Below are 24,371 nucleotides of genomic sequence, written 5' to 3'. Positions count from 1 at the left end.
GTCTCACACAGTACAGTCAGGGAAATGCCAACTGCTCTAAGGATCTTACCTTAATTTTCTGTTTCTACACTCCACTGCCCTAAAACATTCAGCCCAGAATAAGTATTTGTTCATCTGAATAGAACACTAGAATAGCTACACTCAGATAAGCAACAAGCATCTCAAATGTTCTGGGTCCAAAACAGACTCCAAGTCTGTTCCTACTAACATCCTCTTCCTCAAGGTAACAGCATTATACCCTTCCAGTTGTTCAGGCTAAAAACCTGACGTCATTCTTGACTCAATGTTTCTAACATCCCATGGACAATCCACTAGCAAAACCTGTCAACTTCACTGTAAAAATGTTCTTAGAATGAGATCATGCTTCCCTTCACTGTTATGGCCACCTTGGCCCACCCATTGTCATCTCTCGTCTGGACTAATATAACAGTCCAGAAACTGGCAAACTTTGTCTGCAATGAGCCAGACAGTAAGCTGCTCTTCTGGGCATATATATGGTCTGTGCTGCAGCTACTCAAGTCCTTCATGGAAACCAAAAGCAGCCACAGACCACGTGGAAATGGAAGAGTACGGCTCTGTTTCAGTAACATTTGTTAGTGAACAATGCAATCTGAATTTCATGTAAGGTGCTATTTTCCTTCCAAATATAAGTTGTCTGAATATTTTTAAAAACTTGTCTTTTTTATCTATTGCTACATTTTTTAATATTCAAAGATATATTACTTTAAAATCAAAATGGTCTCAAGAGGAAATTTGCACCAATTCTCATTTTGTAAGTGAAAAAACAGACACAGAGAAGTTACCTTACTTTCTGAAAAACACAGAGATAGTTAATAACACAGTAGATTTCTAGTTGAATGTTCTCAGGTTAATAATCTTTTTAACTAAAGTAGCTTCTAGAATAATGAGAATAACAGAATAGGTCAGTAAGAGTTTTAATTATTAGACACTGGTCTATTTAATTTATTAGGTGGAATCATTTGTTTAGTTATATTATATGAACTGAATATTTTCAGTGATATCTAGCAAAAAACACAATGTTAAATAACTTGTTCTGCTCACAGTACTAATGGCCTAGTATAGCAGGGAAACAACCCTTTTCTACACATCATTTGAATACTGCACAATTATTTTTAAAAAGGAGAAAAATTATGTGGTTTAATAGTGTACAATTATAGATTTTAGATTATATTTAACCTGTTGATACTTCTCACAAGAGCTATCAAACAGAATTTACATGGAGTTCTTTTCTTCCAAGGAGTTAGTGTTGTGAAGCCAGTGGAAACGTTTATGTTTCTAGTGCCCTTGCAAGACAGACACCAGGGGAACAAAGAGCAGAGAGTGTCCCGCGTCCATGGCAATGTCAGCAAAGTTCTGCTGGACCGAATACTAACGGTGTTCCTAGCTTTTCCAACACAAGCTAGGGTCCACATTTCCACATATTTTACTAATATAAAAAATTTCAATAATGTCTTAGAAAACCAGTAATATATTGTTTTATTTCCTACTGAGAAAGCAAGCATTCTGGCAGCAGCTCAACCATTATTCCAAGGTTACTATAGGTTTCTGTAAGGATGAGAAGGCAGAATGGGGGGGCACGGTCTGCCGGGAAGGAGGGGGACTGAGGAGGCAGAATGGGATGGAGGGGGCAGAGCGGGACAGAGGGGGCAGCAGGAGACGGAGGAAGGAGGAAGGAGGAGGGGAGGAGGAGAGGGTGTCAGCACAGAGATTCCCTGGACATCAGCAAGGGGAGCTCTGATTCTTATACAAGAGCGTTTTCTCAAGCTGCGAGACAACTTCACTGCAGGACATTCGTCTTTCTGAGGGAGCCAACGACAGCCAGCCAGTACTGGGGACCAACAGGCAATTGAAACAACATGCTCCTTCCTGACAGCTCACCCACATAAAGCCCGCCTCTGCGGGCGCGCATTCCCTGCGTACAGAAACATGTCCCACTAAACAAAGAGTGTTTCCACCCGGGAGCAGTGAGGCAAGGGTAGCAGTACTTTTGAAGAGTGTACCGCCGAGTCTGCCCCCTCACAACTCTTCCCTCCAGAAGATAAACACCCTTTCCCATTTGTGGATTTGAGAAATGTCTGTCTACCATATCACAGTCAAGAAGTCATAAATTATTTTGGTTATTTTATTTAAGTAAAATGCCTAACAACTGAGACCCTGTTTATCACCATACCCTTCTAGTTACACCACACTGGAGAAAGGGTGGGCCCCGCCCGGCCCTGGCCCGGCCCTGCCCCGCCCCGCCGGCTGGGAAAAGACGACTTACTGCAGGCACCAACAACTTCTTCACCTCCTCCACCGCCCTCTTCAGCTTGATCTCCGCTCGGTTCTGTGCGTCCTCCACGGTGATCAGCACGTGCAGGTCTTCGTTCAGATGCTCCCAATTGGGCTTCCCTCTATTCTGCTCCTCCTAAAAAATTTTCAAAGTACACTATTACAAATTTTTCTTTTCAAAAAGAAAATGTTTTTTGTAATATTAATCGGTTGTCAATTATTTAAGCTAACTTTGCATTGTTTTTCTATGATGACATTATGAACACAGGCGTCGTATTACAACAATCTCGACATACGACGCTCACTCCCATAAAAACTGTAAAGCATTGAGATGTGAGTGAGTGCTCTGGCTTACGCCACCAGTGTTGTCCTTGGGGACTGCGTGGGCACCCACTCACCAGTCTGGCTGCGCGCAGAAGAACATGCAGTCCAGTGCACTCACGTCCTTTCCCTTTTCCTGTGGCTTAGTTGTGGGGGTTTTTTGTTATAGATGATGATTTTACAACTGTGTTAGGATAGGTTAGTGACTTAGGCTAGGGTGTGTTTCTACTTACACCAAAATTCGGTTTACATCACTGTCGTAGAAATGGAACTGTGTCCATAACCCAAGGACCCCCTGTATTTTGAATTATTTTTCTGGCAAAAACCTGTGTGTAATTACGCCCAGTGGGTCAACTGATAGTTGATTTAACAAATATTTGCTATGCATGTACTAACATCAAGCATGGAGCCAGATGTTACGGCAACAGCGGTGAGCAAGGCACCCTAACGCCCGCTGTGCTCTCACGTATTGAGAAACTCCCTCAGTGTTACCCGTGGGCTATCGTGAAAAAGCATGCTGTTAGTTCTGTGTTTTACTTATAAGTAAATATAAGGTCACCAGATTAAGTTTGTCATTGTCAATACCACATAGCTAATAACTTGCTAATTCAGGAGCTCAAAGTTATGAAAACTCAAATTCAGTGATCTTTTCATTTTGCTACAAATACTTTTTAGTTAACATGGACTGAATTCAAAATCAGGGAAAGTATTCTACAAACAGACACTGTGTAAAGAAAGTGCCACTTACTTTATTTCAAGTACTATTTATGAAAACATTGTTATAATCACAGTAAGAAACTACATTTCCAGCATTATCTTACTTTAAGAACAGTGAACTACAAGGTTATTCCTTAGTTACATCGCCCCACAAGATCTAGTTCCACAGAGAACATCTGTATCCATCCCCCCCATGATGTGCTCCGACCCTTCCTGGGAGTGTTCCCAGGCTAGAAATACTGTCAGCTACAAGAGGCTGAGAAGTATAAAGTTGGCCACATTTCTCTTTCACCTAAGATACAATAATTTCAGAAGTGCTTCTTGTATTGTTTATAAATACATTTATAAATAATTTATAACATGTAACTTATAAGTATAATTTTAATAATTAACAAAATAAAACTATAAACTTATTTTAAATATAAAAATGGCATCAATGCACCTAGCTCAGTGCAAGTTTCCATATAAGCAATAAATAATACCTCTTCTAGGTCTGTAGTTATTAAATTGTGAGATCCTATTAAAAAGTAAAATGGGTATAAATTAATAAAACTGGTATAATAAAACAACTTTCTACCACACCCCCCATGTTTCCAGAGGTCGTGCTAGAAAAAAGCATCTATGTAGCTTAGCCATTAAGAACAGAAGTTCTAGCAGTCAGATATGTGCTTCTGCCCAATAATTTTCCGCTCATACCATCACCATGGCAATGCATCCAGATGCCGTGAGGGGAGTGAGACCAAGACAAAGCACGCCTGCGGCCGGCCGTCTGTGCGCCTCCACAGGGGCCCACGGACGTACCACGGGGTGTTCAGAACTTCCAGTACAAGAGCCAGTCAATGTCCCAGAACAAAGACCAGACAAGTAACTGTCCAACCAGGCAATATTCACACTGTTATTATTAGAGAGAGATAGGCCAGCAGTGAAACAGAAAACATATTGAAACCAACAGAGAACTGACGTAGATGTTACAATTAATAGAAAAGACACTAAAGCTAGTGTAGGTCTGAATGACACTAATGTAGAAATACTACTACTATAAGAAGAACAGGAATATATATAATTCAAAATATTTCAGAAAGGCTTAAGAATGAAAACTAAGATGGTAAGTGAACAACCACCACCACAGAAACTTTTATACACGGAGAAGGCAAAAGCCAGAGGATTTTAAAAGGAAAGGATTTTTATTTGTGTGACAGGAAGAGAAAACAAAGTTGTAGTATAATGTCACATTGTGCTTTATTTAAGGAATACATTTATGAGCTGTAAAGCACCTTGGTAAATGCATACTCAATCCAAAAATTTAAGTTTTAATTAAAAATATAAAAGTAAAGACAGTTACACTTATACTTTTCTCCCTGCTTCAAAATAGAGTTCTGCTTAGTTTTAAAAACCGCTGAAAGAAAGAAACCTTATAGACAAAGATGGTGAAATGAATTCAATGGTGTTCCTTCACTCCCTCCTAAATACTACAGTTTAAACTGTACAAACTCCTAAGGAAGAAGAAAATGGGAAACAATTTAGGAATCAGAAAGCAGATGGCTAAATTAGGTAAGACTCAGCTCACCCCAAGTGAGAAGGAACCAACTTATACTGCAGCCCCCCACCAAGAAAGGCAAGAGAAAGTGGCAGCAATGGGGGTGGGGTGGGAGTTACGGCTGAAATTCTCACTGACACCGAATTCTTTACATCCTTGCCCCAAACAGCTGGCTAGCCAGCACTCCCCAATTCCCAGCAAAAGACCAGAAATTCATCCCCAAAGAGTCCCACTTCCTGGAAGGGTCTGAGGGGCAGGTGATGAGATCCTTCACACACTGAAGTCTGCAGTATGTCTTCAATCTTGTCCACCACGCCACACTCACAGCAAATGCCAGCCCACACACCAGGGGAAGGTGACCGGGAGACCTTTCTGTGGGGAGTCCAACCAGCCCAACGAGCAAACAGAAAACCTGAATAAAGAAAACAATGCCTGAGCAGGGAGAGGAAAAACTCAGATATCTGCAGAGTTAAGAGAAGATAGTGCATCCTTCAATCAAGCAGAGATGGCTATTAAAAGAATTCAAAACATAAGAAAATAAAAGCAAAAACAAACATTAAAAAAAAGACACTGAAACTATGATAGAAGTAAGGAAAGACTGGAAGGAGTGGTTATAGGATAAAAAGTAAGGAATTCTTCCTCAACTGGAAGCAAAGACACATAGAGGAAATGGTGGAGTAGCAGTGTAAAACTGTGGGTCTGGCCCAAGAGGTTCAGAAACTAATGTCTCACCAAGAAAAAGGAAGCAGAAGAGAGAAAAATCATCAACATATGACATATTTTAAAAACAAAACTGAAGAATAAGAGCTTTTTAAATGGAAAGAGACCACTGAGCTCTCACCACAATGAATATTTAAGAAGAAAACTAAAAAGTCTAACTATTATAGAAGCACAAGAAACACATAATGTAGTAACATAATAAACAGCGGAAGACTCCTCAAGAGCAGGAAGTTGGGGGACGGGGTAGTTAGACAGCAAGGAAGAACCCTATGTATTCCACATCAGGCCGTACAGAATTACCTGTTTTTAATCTGTAACCAATCAGACTTTATCTAAAAAAGGATTTTAAGGTAATGCTACCCAGAAGTCACATTTATTCAATTGCAGTCCATTCTAACTCAGAAAGAGTTATGGTTAAGTAAATTCCTTCAACACTGAGTTCTCAATCAAGTAATTATTCAATATGAATATAATTCTTCCCTGTGTTCTCTGTTTCTTAAATAGGTAATAAAGAAAATCTTGGATCAGCAAATACTAGAGAAATCTATAAAACAGACCTATAAAGGTTCCATTTCAGTCATAAACAAGAATTAGAATGAGACCACAGGGTGTGTTTTTCTGTACTCCAAAATGCCCACATTCAGATCTGCTCCTGATTTCTAGACCTCTACATTAGACTGCCGATGGGGCGAGTCCCTCCTCGTTTACAAAGCACTCTCACTCAGATGTCCAGACTGCAGCTCCTTATAGAACTCCTCTCCAAATCTGCCCAGTTTAGGTCTCAGCTATTATTAATCCTGAGTTTTCTGAATAAATGTAGATTTTTAAATCTTGAGGACAAGGCCAATTGGTTGTAGAAAAATCTTTGAAATGTAGCCTAAATTGGCTTGTGCCTTGAGAGAGAGCTGCTGACATTCCCCACTCACTCCAATCCACGCTAGCCTCAGGTGCCCTCTCTCATTCCCTGCACAGATCCTCACATTCACTCCACACTGTAAATAAACTTGCCCATTCCCAAACACAGATGCTGATGCCTATAACTTTATGCACATTAACACTGTGTCCAGAATGCCTCTTCTTTCATCTTCTTTACTTTTCACTTTTATTTGTCTTTTGCTCTAAGAATCATACTGTAACTTGTGGCTATAAGCACCTGTCTTATTCTAGCTATTCGAAAGTTTGATCCCAGTTAAATACCAGAACTTGGTCTCACTGCTTTTTATACCCTGGACAGTATGTGGACACTGTCTTTATACATATCTGACCTTAAACAAGTAGTTACTTATTTCAACAACCGAGCTATTATTGAGAAGTGTTATTAAAATCAAGGATCAAATTGTGCATGAGTGCTGCAGCCTTCCCACAGTGCTCTGCCATGTTCATTATCCTGTGTCTGCCTGGATTGTCTTCAACTCCTCACAGCCTCCCTCGAGCATATGCCAGTTTCTGGGCCTATTTTTCACTTCTATTTAAGTTACCAGTTACATTCGACAATCTTCAACACTACCTTTCATTCTTGTTCTCTTCTAGTCAACGCTCCCAGATTTTCTACAATAATGCTAATGGACTTCCAATTTTCATAAAACCCTGCTTCTCCTTGATCACCTCTATACAACCTTGTTTCAATATATCAGAAGTATAAGGGTCAGACATCTTTTTTAAACTACAGGACTAAAGTTATATCTTAATATAACAAAGTGACAGTAAAAACAAACAAACACAGTTACTATATGTACAAATCTGTTCAAAGCACACCACCACTGACCCTTGGTCTGAGGGAGGCTGAAATGACAAGAGAGCATTCAAGGCAATGAAATAGAGCTTTTTTTATATAGTAAATTAAAGTTTAGTAGCATATAAAACAACTTAACAATACCATCCACACTTGACTATGGAGCAGTTAGACATGATTACCAACGACACTTTATCATGGGTCTACATTCTCAACAAGTACACTACAGAGGAATAAATTCCAAGTCACACTACATTTTTCCAGCAATGACGAAGAAACAGATGCAGACATGAAGATGATGATGACAGCAACGAAAGTGTTACTGAACACACCACCTCATTCAATCCCCCGAACATCCATGGATGCAGTCCTCTCATTCTTACTAACATGTTAATGAGGACGCTGAGGCAAGTCTGAGTTGCTGAGTCATAGGTGCAGTAGCGCTCCACAGGGCAGAGACTTGGAGCCTGCCTTCTAACAGCTAGTTCCTCACGTAAGACCCGCCCTGCACGGGAGCCCTGAAACTAATCACATTTCCCACAGCCTCGCCTCGGCGTGAAAGAGCCAAACACAGAACACCGAGATCGTGAGGCTTTAGAACCTTTTTCTACTCTACCATTCACCTTAAACACTTTGGGGGGTATGAAATTCTGAGTACATTCTGTCCTACTAAAATTTTACATATGCTAGGGACTTTGGATGCAGATAAACACATTAATTGAGACTGTTTGGTAAATTTGGGTTTTATTTTTCGCACTGGATCCTATCTCCTAATTGCACATCTAGGTTTTTCTCAATAAATGAGTTTCTGAAAAGGTCACATGAAGAACAGTGTGGAAAACCGGCAGAGAGCACTGGTTAAACATCTCTTACACCAACAAAAATTATTTTTTTTCAAGATGAGAGAGAACTGCCTAGCAAATTTCAATGATACAAATACATAAAAATGATAAATTTGTGGCCACTTACACAGAATTCCTCCAAAGTTTCAATAGGTGAGGTTCTTAAAACTAAAATTTGCTCTTAATACACAATGCATGCATATACATATTACATACAATACATATATATATTCAACATTATTAGTTAGGGATAACTAAGACTTCTGTCCCAAAACAAGTTCTAACCATTACTTTTTAATAAAACATCCTGGTGGGCAGAGCGTCGCCCCTGGTGGGCGTGCCGGGTGGATCCCGGTTGGGCGCATGCGGGAGTCTGTCTGACTGTCTCTCCCCGTTTCCAGCTTCAGAAAAATACCAAAAAAAAAACAAACAAAAAAACTTAGATGAGCATCTGTGGTCACTGTGGAAATATTCACTGAGAAACTGGACAAAGTGATTTCATATAATTGCTCACTGGCTCTAGTTAAAAAGTTGACCTCAAAAACTTTTTTAACTTGACCCCGAATCCAACAATGTTTTCAAAGCTAATTATTTTCCAATATATGAAGAGTAGAATAATTTTATATTCAGGTTATTGAAATTATCATATAGGAAAGTCTTTACAGGCAGCAGAAATTCAATAAATGTTTACCAAATTAGATACAATGAAACAATTTGAATTCAAAAAAATTGTTTTATGTTAATGATTTTCCAAGTTAAAATCAAAACAAGTATTATTAATATTTTTCCTTCACAAGAAACATCTACCTCCTCTAAGCATAATACTAAAAAGACTGCCAGGTAATGACCTCCTTGCAATTTTCTTATAAATTTATATATTCCCAGTTCTGGACAAACAGTATCGGCCCATCACAATGTTGCCCAAAATTAAGATTTCTCTAGGTCAGAGCTGTGTGTAGTATGCAAAAACAATTCTGGACGCGGCTATCTAAGAATAGAGAACAGAAATAAAGATCTGGCGGAAAATCCTTAAGGAAACTTTGGGCTGAGTTACTGTTGCAAAATACCTGAACCTCGGTTTCCTTACCTGTGAAGCCAGGGGAAACACAGTGCAGGTGTCAGGCTGTGATGAGCCCGAGTGCGCTGTGCGGGCACAGCCCAGAGGAGGTGCTCAGGCTCCGGTAAAAGCTGTGTAACTGGCGTGACCACGGTGTGAACGGCTGCTCTATAGCATCAGAGGGATGGAGGACTGCCGGAAACGGCATACGCAGGACTACAGGGAAGGGGGAACCACCCCGGCAAGTAAACTAACGGGACTAGAGGGTATACTAGAAAAATAAAACTGAAAAAGTATTGTCGGGATAGAGTCCTCGCTTAAGATAAACTACTTTTTAATCAGTCTATAAAAATATATTGAACATATTAAATCAAAACATTATTTTTAAATATAGGTTTTATGGGAAAGAAGCTTAACGAAGACCCCGTAATACGCGGGGCTGAGGACGGAGGGCAGGCCCAGCAGACCGGAACACTGACCGATGCCCCCTCCAGCGTCCGGACAGAAACCGCTCACAGCAGAGGGCGGCTGCGTCCCAGAGAGACGAGCCACCGTGACTATGTCAGGAGCGTGACACACAAAACAGACTGAAAGCACAGGAAAAGGAATTTATAAAGAATTAATGAAATGGAGGAATGAGTTCAAATCCGACTACTGCATAATATTTTCCCAAGTCACCTCCTCTATCAAAACTCATGTCCCCCAGTTCCCTCCCGTGCAGCTGTATGACTTGACACTGAAACCTCACGCCGTGCTGGTCTTCTGATCCGGCTAACAGAGTAGCAAGCATCTAGAGAGCAAAATGGTTCCTTTGCACTTTTTCCCTACTGCTCACAGGGCATTTAAACACGCCTAGAAAACAAGCTGGCGGCTGACTCAATAGCTTTATTGATTTTCTGCGCGGTGACGTCACAGACTTGAGCTGGCACCTTCTACCGTGTCTCCTCCGTGCTTCCTGAGTATCTGTGTACTTCTTACATGTGCACATACTCTACAAATGAAACAATGCGTCAGTGTCACACATAAATGTTATACTAGTTTCTCAAGCAAGTAGAGATTTCACTGGGTTTTTAATCATTGGGTATTTTCTCGACTCACAGGTGCTTAACAGTACTGTCCTTAGATATTAGAAGCCACTTATCTAGCACATCTGGCACATGCTTTTTATATAGTAAGCTAACATCTGAAATTGAATTTCTAGTAAAAAAAAAAAAAGCAAGCAGGCAATACCAAAACCGAGTATTTCACCTGCTTCCTGTAAAATTAAACACCACATACACAAAATGAAGACTTGAATCGGATGATGAACTTCAACCCCAAGCAAAGCGAGGCTACCCTGGGAAACCTGTGAGCGGCCTCTTCCTGATGTGAGTCAGGGAAAGCAGCAGTGCAGGGGCCACTGCAGCTCACCCCGCGCCGTCAGGAGGGTGAAGACAGAGCAGAGCCAGTGCTGTGGCTGTTGCCGGGCACGCGCCGTTCAATCTGCTGCCCCTGTGAGTATTGACAGCACGCATGGTGCCCAAACACTAAGTCAAAGCTTTTCTCCTGTACTTTTGAACCCATCAGTGATAAAGAGCATCAAAACTCTACAATTGTATAGAATGATGACTTGAATTCATGACGGCTGATGTGAAATAGCATATCTGTGAAGAGGGGGAGAGTATAATGTCATCACTTCGTAGGGACAAAAGGCATGCCGTTGATAACTGCACTACCTTCCCAGAAGCTTCAGAGCCGATCAAGTCTTCACATCTACCTACTGATAACCGGGGTGTTCAGTTTGGTCCAAACCCTAAATCAGCATTTGCTCACTAGAGAAGAGAGAGCAAATAAAAATAGAAAGGCAACCACCAAGCTGGTGTCTCCGCAGCCACTGCCCTCAGCAGACAGGGTGCACACGACGACGAAGGAACAGTCTGACGCCCCCCCTCATCTCGGGGGTCTGCAGCACTGAGCCCCTCACTCATAAAGTCATTCGCTGACTCCATAAGCCGAGTTCTTCTACTCCACAGAAGGCCCTGTGCTAGTACCCAAACTACGAGAGGTAACAGGACAGCCACGCAAGTCCTCATGGTCCTGCCAGGCTAGCAAGGCACACACACACGAAGTAGTAACAGAGACCGTCCCTGTCAGTCCAGAGGAACCCGACGTCACAATGCGCCGTGCTGGGAAAGCAACCAGGCCTGCCGGTCCCGTGGTCACACTACCTCCTGGCAATCCACCCTGTCAGCTGTGAGGTCACTGGGCTGCGAAGGTCAAGTGGAAGAAAGGACGTCCAGGAGTGAGTGACTCCCTAGCACGTGGACGTGTGCTACCCTGTGGCAGGGGCTCCCTGTACTCACTGCAGGACCTGTCTGGTCGTCACATCACTACAGCCAAGCACCGGAAGTCTGTTTCTCAAAGTCACAGCAAAAAAAGTAACTTAATAAAATTAATATGGAATTAATAAATGATTCCTCAAGAATAAGAAGTACAGATACCACCTTAAATTACCTAGGATGTCATAATTCTTAATAGTGACTCTCCACCTTGGAAAGTTTTAGAATTACGATTAGAATGATAAAAATAAATCAAATTCATGGTCACTCATCTTTGTATGTTTATTATCTGAAATACTTGTAGCATTTAAGATTATCTGGCATGTTTAAGGACCTTAAGATTCTCCCTCTGCTTTCAACTGGAAAGAACAGGTGGCTGGTGCCCAGAGCACAGCAGACACCAGCACCGGGCCAGCCAGAGCGCCTGCACTGTCACAAAGCGCTGCCGAGAGGTGTAATGCACAGCTAGGAAGCAGCTGTCCAATGCCTGTGAATAACACACCTCTACACTCCTTGGCTAATAATTTGCATGACATACTTACTGTCCGATGGTGACCAAAAATGAAAGCCGAGTTCTTTCTCATCCTAAGAATTCCGAAGTGTTAACATATATGTAACATATCTACACTTCTCAGTGGACAACAAGCAAAGACAATTTTAGTTACAACAACTTGGTGAGTACAGGGTCTAGGCTTACATTTCTTCTACATTACACTGCCTCTATCACCTAAAATCTATAAAATTCCAAGACTTTTCTTCCAATCTTTTACTAAAATTTGGCTCAGAAAATACAGCTGGGTAACATTCTGGCCACTGGACTGCATAAGTGACACTGGTCCCACAGCAACTTGTCACCATTATAATCTTACTGCCCAGCACAGTACATCAGTCTCTTCTTTGCAGTGCCAGAACTGCCCAAACCAACAAGACAGAGAACCTGAACCTGGTCTAGGCGAGGGTAACAGCGAGGAGCTTTTAGAGGTGGTTCCAGAAGAAGTGACACTGTGTCGAGGAGCTAGGAGGCGGGATCAGAACACAGACATGAAGAGGAGGCAAAGGGAAAAAATGAAAACAACAAGCCCCCCCCCCCAACAGTGAATGCTTTAGCTTAAGCTTTTGCAGATCTCAACAAGTTCCTTACAAATTTTAGAAACATGAATCCCAACACCAAAAGGTTTTCTTTAATAGGGAGAAATGTTCATGGTGCGTTATCTGCTTACTAGCAAATTTATGATGAAAACAACAACAACAAAGCCAGTGGATCAGCATGGGCTTGTCTGTGGAGAGCACCCCCCGCCCAGAAGAGCCTCCTGCAGGCACTCAGCAGAGGTCCGGAAGGAGCCCTGCTGTCCTGGGACAAGGCAGCTCTCTGCATCATGGCCACGAGACCTTCCGGAGGGACAGGACACGCAAGTAGAGGACAGTCACACTGATGCTCCTGACCTAATGTGTGTGCCCGTCTCTAGTTTTAAACAAAGAGTTTGAAAAGTAAAAAAGAACATTGTTCCACTGAACTGAGCACTCACTCACTGCTTCTCATATGTGCCCTGACCGGGGATCGAACCCATGACGACACTGAGGTGCAGGCACGACCCTTTATTCGCTGGAGCACTCGGCCAGGGCAAGCGAAGAAAAGTTTGAAAAAATCAAAACATTCATCAAGTGCAAAAGTTACAGTAAGCCAAAGTTAATTTATTTTTGAAAAATCTTGTTTAAATAAATGTAATGTGTTCTAGCTTATAGGGTTTCAAGCCAAAAGCCGTGAACGGCCGAGCCCGTGGCCTCCAGGGTCACTCCCCACTCACCGTCTCACCCAGAGCATCTTCCCGACCAGCAAGCGCCACACCCGGGAAGCACCCTAACAGGTGCGCCATTTTATCTGGCATGTGCTACTTCAACTCTGTCATTGTTGTTTCTAACCAGGTGTTCCCCAAGTGTCACGGCTGCCCGCAGCCCCAGTGCAGCAGCAGCTGTGCGGCTCGCAGCCCAGGAACAGTGGGGCCGCCACACAGACTAGGGCAGGGGTCAGGAACCTTTGTGGCTGAGAGAGCCATGAACACCACATATTTTAAAATGTAATTCCATGAGAGCCATACAATATGTTTAACACTAAATACAAGTAAATGTGTGCATTTTATGTAAGACCAACACTTTTAAAGTACAATAAGTCTCTGAATTCTTTTTAATAACGTTGTTATGCTGTTGCTAACCAATGATGAATAAAGTACTTCTTACCATTAATGCAACTTCTGGTGCTGCATGGTTTTGCTGATGGCTTTGTAGTCTGGTGGATACGTGGTGAGGTTAAGCTTCATGCAGGCGTTGAGACTTCCCTCTGTTAACCGTGATGGTAGGTTGGTCTTCATGTTCTTTAGATGTGAGAAAGACTGCTCACATGCATACGTAGAGCCAAACATTGTCAGTACAGCAATACTCACGCTGCAGTGTGTGGTATGTGACAGGAAGTGCATTCCAAGTTTTGACAATCAGCGGGTCTGCGGGTTGAAGTTTTTTCATTTCTCCCCACTTATGTTTGCTCGCCAACTCTGCTTGCTGTCGTGCAAGTCTTTCCAAATCTTCATTCAGTGACTTGAACTTATTCACCCACATGTCTGAGGCCTTCAGGTCAGCAGCTTGTAGCTCAAAATCTCTGACAGAGACACCGGGGGATGTAACTCAGGTCGGTGCTGTCCACTGCACACTTGGGTGGATGGGTGATGAACTTAAAGAGATGAGTGCGCTCACGAAATTCTCCAAAGCGTGCTTTGAATGACTGCAGGAGATTAGATGTGAAGCCCGCTAGCTGCTGGAGATCAAGATGTTGAGCAGGGTCACTTGCTGTGCATGCATCTTTAAACTCTCCCAGTTTTCAAAGTGTAGTAAACGACCTGTTTCAATGTTGGCGATGAAGAGTTCCAGCTTGTTTTCAAACGCAAACACTGCTTGTTGAAGGGATAAGACTATTTCCAATGCCTTGTGTTTTCACATTGAGCTGGTTCAGTCATGTCCACGAGATAGTAGAACTTCAGGAGCCACTGTTAGCTAACTCAGGATGCTCAACGTTTTTCATTTCAAGAAAAGTCCAGATTTTGCTCAAGACAAGCCGCGAAACAGCTGGGCACCTTCCCTCTTGACAACCAACGCACGTTGCTGTGCAGAAGCAGACCAGGATAATTATTCCCAACTTCATCCAGCAGTGTTTTAAACCAGCGATCATTTAAAGCTCGGGCAACAATAAAGTTGACCACTTGGATGACCAGCGACATCACCTCACCAAGTTGCTCGCCAAACATCTGAGCACAAAGTGCCTCCTGATGTAGGATGCAGTGAAAACTTAGGATGGGTCTCTTTTCATGTTCATGAAGAAGCGCTACGAATCCTCTGTTTTTCCCCACCATGCACGAGGCACCATCAGTACACACCGAAATAAGTTTATCCATCGGTAGATTTTTTTCTTTAGCGAACTCAGTGAAAGACTTGAATAAATCCTCCCCTCTTGTTGTCTCTTTCATAGGCAAAACAGCAAGACTTTCCTCACATAGTGCGTCACCGACAGCATACCTTGCAATCACGCTGAACTGGGATAAATGGTTTACGTTTGTTGACTCATCCAAAGCGAGAGAAAAGAATGGTGCTGCATTTATGTCCTTCACTTGTGTTGCCTCACTTTGATTTGCCATCATGATGGTACCGATCATGAACAGTTCTTGTTGACAGAGGAATGTCTTTTATTCGTTTGATTATCTTGTCTTTATCCGAAAAGTCGTCAAAAAGTTCACTGGCAACATCAAGCATGAATGTTTTGGCATACTCCCCATCTGTGAATGGCTTTCTGTTTCTCACAATTGCTAAAGTACCAGCAAAGCTAGCCAGATTCCAGTCACCTTGTTGGGTCCAAACACAGAGTTGCTGCTGACTAGCTTGCACTCTGCACAGTAGCTCTTGACATGCTTTCTTCCTGCTGTCCCCCGCTGGAATATTTCGATGCAAATGTAGTATGGCATGTGTCGAAGTGCTGCTTTATATTTGACCATTTCATCGATGCAATTTTATCATTGTGTATTAGACACACTGCAGAACCTGCTCTCTCCACAAAGGCAAATTCCTCTGTCCATTCCTGCTGAAAAGTACGATACTCCTCATCTTTTTTCTTTTAGCCATCTTCTTCATCAAAAGGGTGTCTGCAATTAGCTAGCTGACTGCTTGATTAAAAGGAGGGAAGTTTATTTCCCAACCTCACAACAACCCGTGTACATTACGCATTATCCAATAAAAATTTGGTGTTGTCCCGGAGGACAGCTGTGATTGGCTTCAGCCACCCACAGCCATGAACATGAGTGATAGGAAATGAATGGATTGTAATACTTGAGAATGTTTTATATTTTTAACGTTATTATTATTTTTGTTAAAGATTTGTCTGCGAGCCAGATGCAGCCATCAAAAGAGCCACATCTGGCTCGCGAGCCATAGGTTCCTGACCCCTGGCCTAGGTTGTGCGTGTTCACTCCGTGATGTCCATGGGCCCAGCTGCCGCACGGCCTGGGTATGTGCGCGTGCACTCCATGACATCCCCAGGACCAGATCAACCAAGGATGCAACTGTGTCATCAAGCAACGCACAACCATGAACTAAAGTGTGACCTTTCTTATAACCCTTCACTGTCATTTGATGAGCAAAACACAACCACACAAAGGATGCAGTTGGTGCGGCCCAGTATCTTACAGAAGGCAATTCTCCTTTTACAAATGTAAACTAGTTTCATTTCTTGTGGAAATCACTGAAATGTAGCCAACCCAGAGGTAAGACCGCTCTGCATGTTCAGAGATGTTAATAAACTGAAAACATTAAAAAGGTCCTATTCAAGGACATTGTTAGCATGACTTACGTGGGTTTCAACAGTTTGAACACAAATAAACATGAACACGACTCAAAGCACAACTTCAAACATCTGAACCTAACAGGTGGTGGTCAAGCTAGCATAATTCTTAGAATAGCATTATTTTCACTCTGTAGGGGTTTTAATAGATAAAAACATCTAGTTGAAGGAATGCCTTTTTTTTTTTTATAAATTAGTGATGCATCCAACACATATATAATTTCCCTAAAAAGGGTTTTTTTTTGTTTTTTTTGTTTGTTTTTGTATTTTTCTAAAGTTGGAAATGGGGAGACAGTCAGACTCCCACATTCGCCTGACCGGGATCCACCTGGCACGCCCACCAGGGGGCAATGCTCTGCCCATCTGGGGCGCTGCTCTGTTGCAACCAGAGCCACTCTAGCACCTGAGGCAGAGGCCACAGAGCCATCCTCAGTGCCCGGGCCAACTTTGCTCCAATGGAGCCTTGGCTGCAGGAGGGAAAGAGACAGACAAGAGAGGAGGGAGAGGGGGAGGGGTGGAGAAGCAGATGGGTGCTTCTCCTGTGTGCCTTGGCCGGGAATTGAATCTGGGACTCCTGCATGCCAGGCCGACGCTCTACCACTGAGCAAACTGGCCAGGGCTAAAAAGGGTTTTTTTTTAAATTCCTATTTGGTAACTAAAACATGGCCTGTTACACAATGACCTTTACCACTACAAACTGTCACTTTATATGTTTTATACATTATCCAATGTCATAATTGATGCTCAAGGTAAATGTTAACCATCTTGTTATTTTCCCATTTTACTGTAACTACCCGAGAATTCAACTGTACCAGCTAAGAGGGCACTCTGAGCAGAATCAAATATAAAGGTTCACAGAACCCATGTTTTGTTTATTAGAAATCATTTCAAGCATGTTCAAGTTTCAGAAATACTAAAGTCAGCCTTTTAAATTCCGTTACCAACTGACATCCATTTAACTGTATAATCAAAAGGTTATTATTTCCTTCCAAGTCTTGATAAGAGCTTTAAAATGTTTCCACAGCAACCAAGGTAATGCTTTCAGTGCCCAAGGAACGATGCCTTAGCTGTGCACTAGTGATTCAAGGCACCGTACCTGACACAAGAGGTCTGTGTGGACAGGACCCCAAGTCCACTCTTTCAAAAGATCCTTGTTCCGCTTAATCTTAATTAAAGAAATAGCTGTAGCAAAAGCTATTCACCATCTAACGGAAATACGAATGCAATGAAAACCATTTTCTGAGGTATAAAACCAATTTTATGACAATTGCATGAAATCATTATAATAATTATAAGTTAAACTACCATTAATAATTCATGTGGTTAATCTTGAGGATGAGGTTTAATTTAAATAATGTTACTAGTAATCACTGCAGTTGGAGAACACATCTTTTTGAAAATGACTGCAGATATGATACCTAAGGATCTATGAACTATGTTCTAAAACAACACATATAAACTATACTGAAGATAATTCTTTATACTTAGTAGCTCTGAATGACAGATATCATTAACTCTGTTGTAGAGATGATAACTAACTTGCCTTAAGTCCTTCAATCACTAAGTAAATGACCCAGAAACTAACAGCAAATCTGACTCTCATGTCGTCCGGACACGGTGACAAAATGAAAACGTCCCCGAGCCCCTTCTTTTCTCGGGTCCACGTGAAGCCTGACATCTCTGAGGCCCCTTTGTGTCAAGCTATCTCAAGAGCTCTTTCTTTCTGAATTTCTCGAGCAGTCTTTGAATTTTTATTAATGACACGTTTTTATAAGGTAACTCTATATAGCCATAAATCTTGTTCTTTCATTTCTACTACAGGCAACTTAAGGTTAGGATTCCTGCCCAACACTTTTTAGAATATTCTTCACACTCAGATGTTTATTTAGTGAAATGAAGAGAATCCTGGGGATAGTTGGAGAGAAAAATACTATGTCAATGAACACCATCTCTATAGCTAATTAAGCTTTCTAAGTTTATCTATAGAGCAGAACGTGTACCAATAAATCCTCCCAGCGAACAGAAAGCCCGAATGAAAAATACTAAATAAATTCATACGGCCATTAAAAAACACACAAGCCTGTTCAAACCTATTGCACTTGGGGAAGCTAGAAACAGATGAATTTGGGGGGCCTTCCTAGTCTTACCTCAGAACCTTGCCAAAATACAACACTGACATTCGATGGGGGAGAGAGAATAAATTTATAGAATTACCATGTCTTTGAAAAACAGAGCTTTTTATTTTCATGATTCCATGTGAAATAATTGCTTTTTAAACAGCAGAAACTATTACAAAATAAATTAAACTGAGGGAAGAACAAGGGAGCACACCTTTGAAAAGGTTGAGTCCTCCACATGCCTGCGATCACAGGCTACCACATGGCATAAAACACACGCTGAGTAAACCGGGCATGGCAAACTCTAAGGAGGTCTGAGAAGTTTATTACTCTCACTTTTATTTTCCTCTAAACATATGTCACAAAGTAAAATAAAGATAGGACTAAGTAGCTCTGGCCAGTTGGCTCAGTGGTAGAGCGTTGGCCTGGCATGCAGGAGTCCCGGGTTCGATTTCCGGCCAGGGCACACAGGAGAAGCGCCCATCTGCTTCTCCACCCCTCCCCTTCCCCCATCTCTTCTCCTCCCATAGCCATGGCTAGAGTGGTTTGAGCAAGTTGGTCCCAGGCGCTAAGGATGGCTCCATGGCCTCTGCCTCAGGCGCTAGAATAGTTCTGTTGAAGAGCATCAATGGGCAGGGGGCCTGCCGAGTGGATCTCGGCTGGGTGCATGCAGGAGCCTGTTTCTTTGCCTCCCCACCCATCAATTAAAAAAATTTTTTTCCTTCCATCACCATTATCCTCCCACACCTCTTCTACCTCCCCCAACTGCCCTTTCCCCCCAGTATTCACAACACTGCTGTTTTTGGGGTTTTTTGCTTACTCCCTTCACCTCTTTCAACCGGTGTAGCTCTGCTCTGACAGGTGTCAGTCTGTCCCCTGTCTCTACGAATGTGTTTCTATTTTGTTTGCTTTTTTATTCGTTAGATTCCACATATAAGTGAGATCATACTTGTCTTTCTCTGATGGGCTTACTTCACTGAGCATAACGCTCTCCAGGTCCATCCAGGCTGTCCCAAAGGGTAAGGTTTCCTTTTTGAAAGCCTCAAGTGTATCGTATTGTATAAATGTACCACAGCTGTGTAGTCACTCATTTACTGATGGACACTGGACTGCTCCCAAGTCTTGGCTATTGTAAATAATGCTGCAATGAACACAGAGGTGCAGATATTCCTTCAAACTAGGGTTTCATGTTTCTGCGGATATAGTCCCAGAAGTGGGATTGCTGAGTGAAAAGGCAGTCCATTTTTCTTAATCACATGTATACAAGTTTACCTATTCTGTAAATTTTCAAAGAAACATCTTTTTTTTGAATCATCAGTGATACTCAGTATGTTTTCTATTTATTTTATTTATTTTTTATTTTTATTTTTTGATTTCAGCCAGAGAGGGGAGGAGAAAGAGAAAGAGAGAGAGAGAGAGACAGAGAGAGTGAGAGAGAGAGAGATGGATCCATTCCTGTATGGGCCCTGACTGGGGACTGAACTAGCAACCCCTGAGCTTCAGGCCAATCCTCCAAACAATGGAGCCATCTAGCCAGGGCGATGTTTTCTATTCATTAAATTTTGCTTTGATTTGCTTTTTTCTTTTCTGTCGCTTTAATCTAATTTTCTTTTAGATCCTTATGTTAAAATGTACCTAATTTTAAGATCAACCCTTAATTTTTCATTTCCAGGTCAGTTCCACTGGGACTGAAGTGCAGGGTGACGAGTTCAGACTTCTGACCGTGGCTGAGGCTCTGCTGGCCCAGCAGTCACATGCACTCGAAGGACAGAGTGCCCCTGGTGGGCACAACGTTGTTTCCTGCGAAAGAGGGCACGTCTGCTCGTTGTGCTATTCGGGCCCTCTGTATTCTTGAGTTGTCTGCTTGTTCTACCAGTTTATGTAGCCGCCTCTTAAAACTTCCCCTTTGAGTTCTGCTAATTTTTACTTTATACATACTTAAGCTATGCTAGTTTCTATATACAAATTTTAGATCAGAATCTCTTCTTGTTGCACTGATCTTTTATATAACTTAAAATTTTCTATATAAACAGTCAGACTTTTAATAAATCAGACTTTCTATATAAACAATCAGACTGAAAATAGACTTTTGCTCCTTCCTTTCCAATCTGTATGCCTGTTTCTCTCTTTTTCTTACCTTATTGCACTTGCTGACCTTGAACACAAGTTGAAATAACAATGGTAACTGCCAACACTCTGACCTTGTTCATGATCTCAGCAGAAACGCACTGCGCTTCCCAGGACCGAGCAGGGTGTTAACACAGTCATGCGCTGCAGAGCAGGGTTTCAGTCCACGGTGGGCGGCACTGCGCTTCCCAGGACCGAGCAGGGTGTTAACACAGTCATGCGCTGCAGAGCAGGGTTTCAGTCCACGGTGGGCGGCACAGGACAGCGGTCTACCAGGCAGCCCGGAAGTGCAGGAGGCTGTGTCATCCCCTTGTGCCAGTGCGCTCTGTGATGTCCACATCAACACAATCGCTTAAGGACATGTTTCTCAGAACTGTCTCCACCAGTGAGTGAAGCATGACATCTTAGGTATTTTCAGACAAACTTTATCAAGTTGAGAAAGTTTTCTTCGAGTCTTAGTTTTCTAGTTTATTTGAAAGTGTATTAAACTTTGACCAATTCTTTTTTATGCACCTACTCAAATAATCACATAGTTTTTATTTTACTTTTATTATACTGATATGATGAATTACACTAATTCCCAGATGTTAAACTAATCTTGCATTGCCAAGATATGCCCTATTTGGATAAATGTAGTATCTTTTTTCTGTATCATCATATTCAATCTATTAAAATTTTGTTAAGAATTTCTGCATCTCTATGAAGAATACTGATTCTTTTTTTTGGTAGTATCAGAGTAATGCAGCTAACTACCAATTTATGGTAATAAAATAAAGTGTTCTATTCTCGCCTATCTTTTATAAAAACTTTATATAGAAATCAGTGCCGCCTACTGGGCCTGGCCCCAGGCTAAAGGCCAAGTAAGTAAGTATAAACTTCTCAACTCAAAGGGCTGTCTCTGTTCCAGCTCTGTGTCCAGTCACCCCCAAGTGCCCCGGGCCTTGTGTCATACAGGGATAGGCTTATGTTACATACCCATTTTACAGTTTCTGCACATCAGTCAGTCTGATAGCAATTGACTCCATTCATTCCTGAAAACAGAGGGGCTCAAGTTCTTATTTCAAAGCTCACTTTTCCAGAGGGATAGCAATGACCCAATGTTCCAATCAGCAGGCAGCTTGGCCCTGGTTTTAGTCACAACATTCTCTCCCCTTCTTTTAGCCTCCACTCGTAGGCGGCACAGACCCCTCAGACCACTGCAAAGCCCAGTCTCCTCCAGCACCCACTGCCCATGCTCAGAGTCACTACCCTGCCAGCTAACCGTTACCCAGCCCAGAGCAGAGATAGGGAGCCTTCCAGTTTAGTCCTTGCTGAGAGCTACGTGTTTCTGACTCATGGAGGTAGAGACCTCACACACACTGCCCAACACTGCTGTTGGGAAACATAAATCTTAAAATACACTGAAAGAACTGAAATCATGTATAAAAACAGAAATTAATTCAACAGTAGAGATGATGAGCTCCAATGACTAACTCAAATACAAGGTACTAAAGGTCTTATCAAGCATCACGCGTGTCTACAGGGTGCCAGGCACTGTACACATCAGCGCTTACTAAGAGTCAGGTACCACTCTTACAGAGCTCTGTGATCAACCAAAACTATGCTAAGTGCTTTGATGAAGTCTGAATATGTATGGGATCAGCACAGTGTGAAACAACTTAGTCTGAACATACTGCCTCAGACTGAGAAAAGGAATTTCAAAGAGCCAAGGATCCAAAACATAGATTAGGCTCTTGAAAACTTCATGGAGATCACAAATGATGGTTTTTAAAGGGTACTCATCCTTGTTTGTACAATAAAACTTCCTCTGGCTATAGATAGCCCTCAAAAGACTTAGGAGTCTTCTTTAACCACAAAACTCTCACACACTCGTGTTTTACTGAGTTACTTATAAAATAACGCTTCAAGTACATAATTATATAACCAGACCAATAACAGAAATGTCAACTCAATTAGGAAAACCTCACAAGAAGAACTAATTCTCTGTGATAACTTTCTCTCCATTGACAAAGTTTACTAAAATATAAATCTTTTTTTTCTCAAATTATTAGGAAAAAGAATTTTCAGAAGGTCAGGAAGAATAAGCAGTGTTTTTAAAATGAAGCTTGAAAGTGTTTGTATTCAGAAGCAATAAGCTATTTTAAATGAGAAAAAATAAATGAATTTATGTATAAAAGTTACGTTTAAAATGACAGTGTAAGTTTCATTGCTTATCCTAAACAGAACAATCATGTTTCTTCTATTAAACTCAAAACATAGATTTCCTTTTTTATGCACAAAACCTTTTGGAGGGCACATATATCAAATTTCTTAAAGAAATCCTGAAAGTTTTGTCTAAGTGCTTAATATTTTGTATTGTCCAATTCTGAGTGCTTTTTAACTCTGGTCCAAGTTGAACCTGCTATCTCATCTCAGCGCTAATCAAGAATTAACTTTATTTACATGTTTAAACTCAGTAAGTTATAAAAGTATTTTCCAAATACCTCCAAAAAATTCAAAGATTAGTATGTCATTAAATATTCCCAACTTAACCTTGTACTTAAACAGAAGAAATTGCTATATACCAATAATGTCTACCCTACTTCTACATTTTAACAGTAAATAATATAAATAAAATATTTTGGGAATGACTGCAAAAAACATTTTCTTCAAAATTTTAGGAGCTTAGATGTTCAATTTTTTTAATACAGTAAGTCTTCTTGGCCCCTAAATTCTACATAGGCTAACTATGATAGCAAAGTACAATGCTTTTAAGTTTAATTTATCAAACTGCCTTTATTAAAACACTGAAAATATTTTATACCCCTCCCATTTTAACTGACACAATGATTCAGTATTTGTCCACACCCTGTTGCCCAGCTCTCTGTGGTCAGTTCTCCCAGGCCATAGATTTATTACTTATTCCTGCTGACAGCCTCTGCTTCCCCCTCCCCTGTGGAGAGGACCAAACCTCTCCTTAAATCTCATTTTCTCATACAGTCTATTACCCAAAACTACAACCTACACATCTTTTATCAGCATGATGTAGAGCAAACCTAATTTCAAGGACAAAAAACAAATGGCGAAGAGATGAGAACAAACCACACACGACACAGAACGCTCATGTGGCTGAGTACTGTGTATGATGCGTCACGCGGTGTGGAGTGTGGTTGGCACTACGTCCTAGTGGTCACTGGCTGCGAGTGCAGGACAGCAGGCAGAGCACAGAAAACATGTAAGGTGGCAGTTTACTGTAATATATTCATAAATACATTTTGTAAAAAATTATTTCAGAGAGAAACACTAGAAGAATTAGCACTGAGCAGAGCACAGGGCACAGAACAGGTATCTATCTGCCTTTCCACCCTCTGCACAGATCACCTGCCATCTACCTCCAGCAGTAGTCATTTACCCAAATCCACAGACTGAAGACCCCAATTAGGAAGGTAAATGGATACCAAACAAACTGGTATTTTAACAATTTGACAATAAGAATACTAAAACAAGCAAACATAAAACAGAACTTTAAGCTTATGTTAGATACCTAACTTCCAAAGAGTAAAATATAAAAAGAGCTTTAACTAGTCTGAAACTCTGGTAATTAGTGGCTATAAAACTTCAAAAGGTCATTTAAGAATATTAATACAGTGTCTCTTTTAAATTTCTAACTCTTTTACCAGGCAGTAAGAAGTAATGAAGTTAACACTTTTAAGACTAGACAGGCAGAAAGAGGACA

The 24,371-nt window shown here is 41.5% G+C and overlaps 1 protein-coding gene across 8 annotated transcripts in view; it reads right to left on the bottom strand.

Moving 5' to 3' along the window:
• Window positions 1–24,371, bottom strand: part of QKI (QKI, KH domain containing RNA binding) — a 139,211-nt gene that overhangs the window by 34,003 nt on the left and 80,837 nt on the right. For all 8 annotated transcript variants that reach the window (XR_010727673.1, XR_010727672.1, XM_066248141.1 and 5 more), the window contains exon 4: window positions 2,285–2,428. Coding sequence is in view for 6 of the 8 variants with exons in the window: in XM_066248141.1 (XP_066104238.1) it covers window positions 2,285–2,428 (144 nt within the window). In the remaining 2 variants the exon portion in view is untranslated. The remainder of the gene's footprint in view (window positions 1–2,284; window positions 2,429–24,371) is intronic.

The sequence above is a fragment of the Saccopteryx bilineata genome, chromosome 12, assembly GCF_036850765.1.
Source record: "Saccopteryx bilineata isolate mSacBil1 chromosome 12, mSacBil1_pri_phased_curated, whole genome shotgun sequence".
In the NCBI taxonomy this organism is placed as follows: domain Eukaryota; kingdom Metazoa; phylum Chordata; class Mammalia; order Chiroptera; family Emballonuridae; genus Saccopteryx; species Saccopteryx bilineata.
The sequence above is the reverse complement of the archived record's forward strand: the minus strand, read 5'-3'. Positions and strand labels throughout refer to the sequence as shown.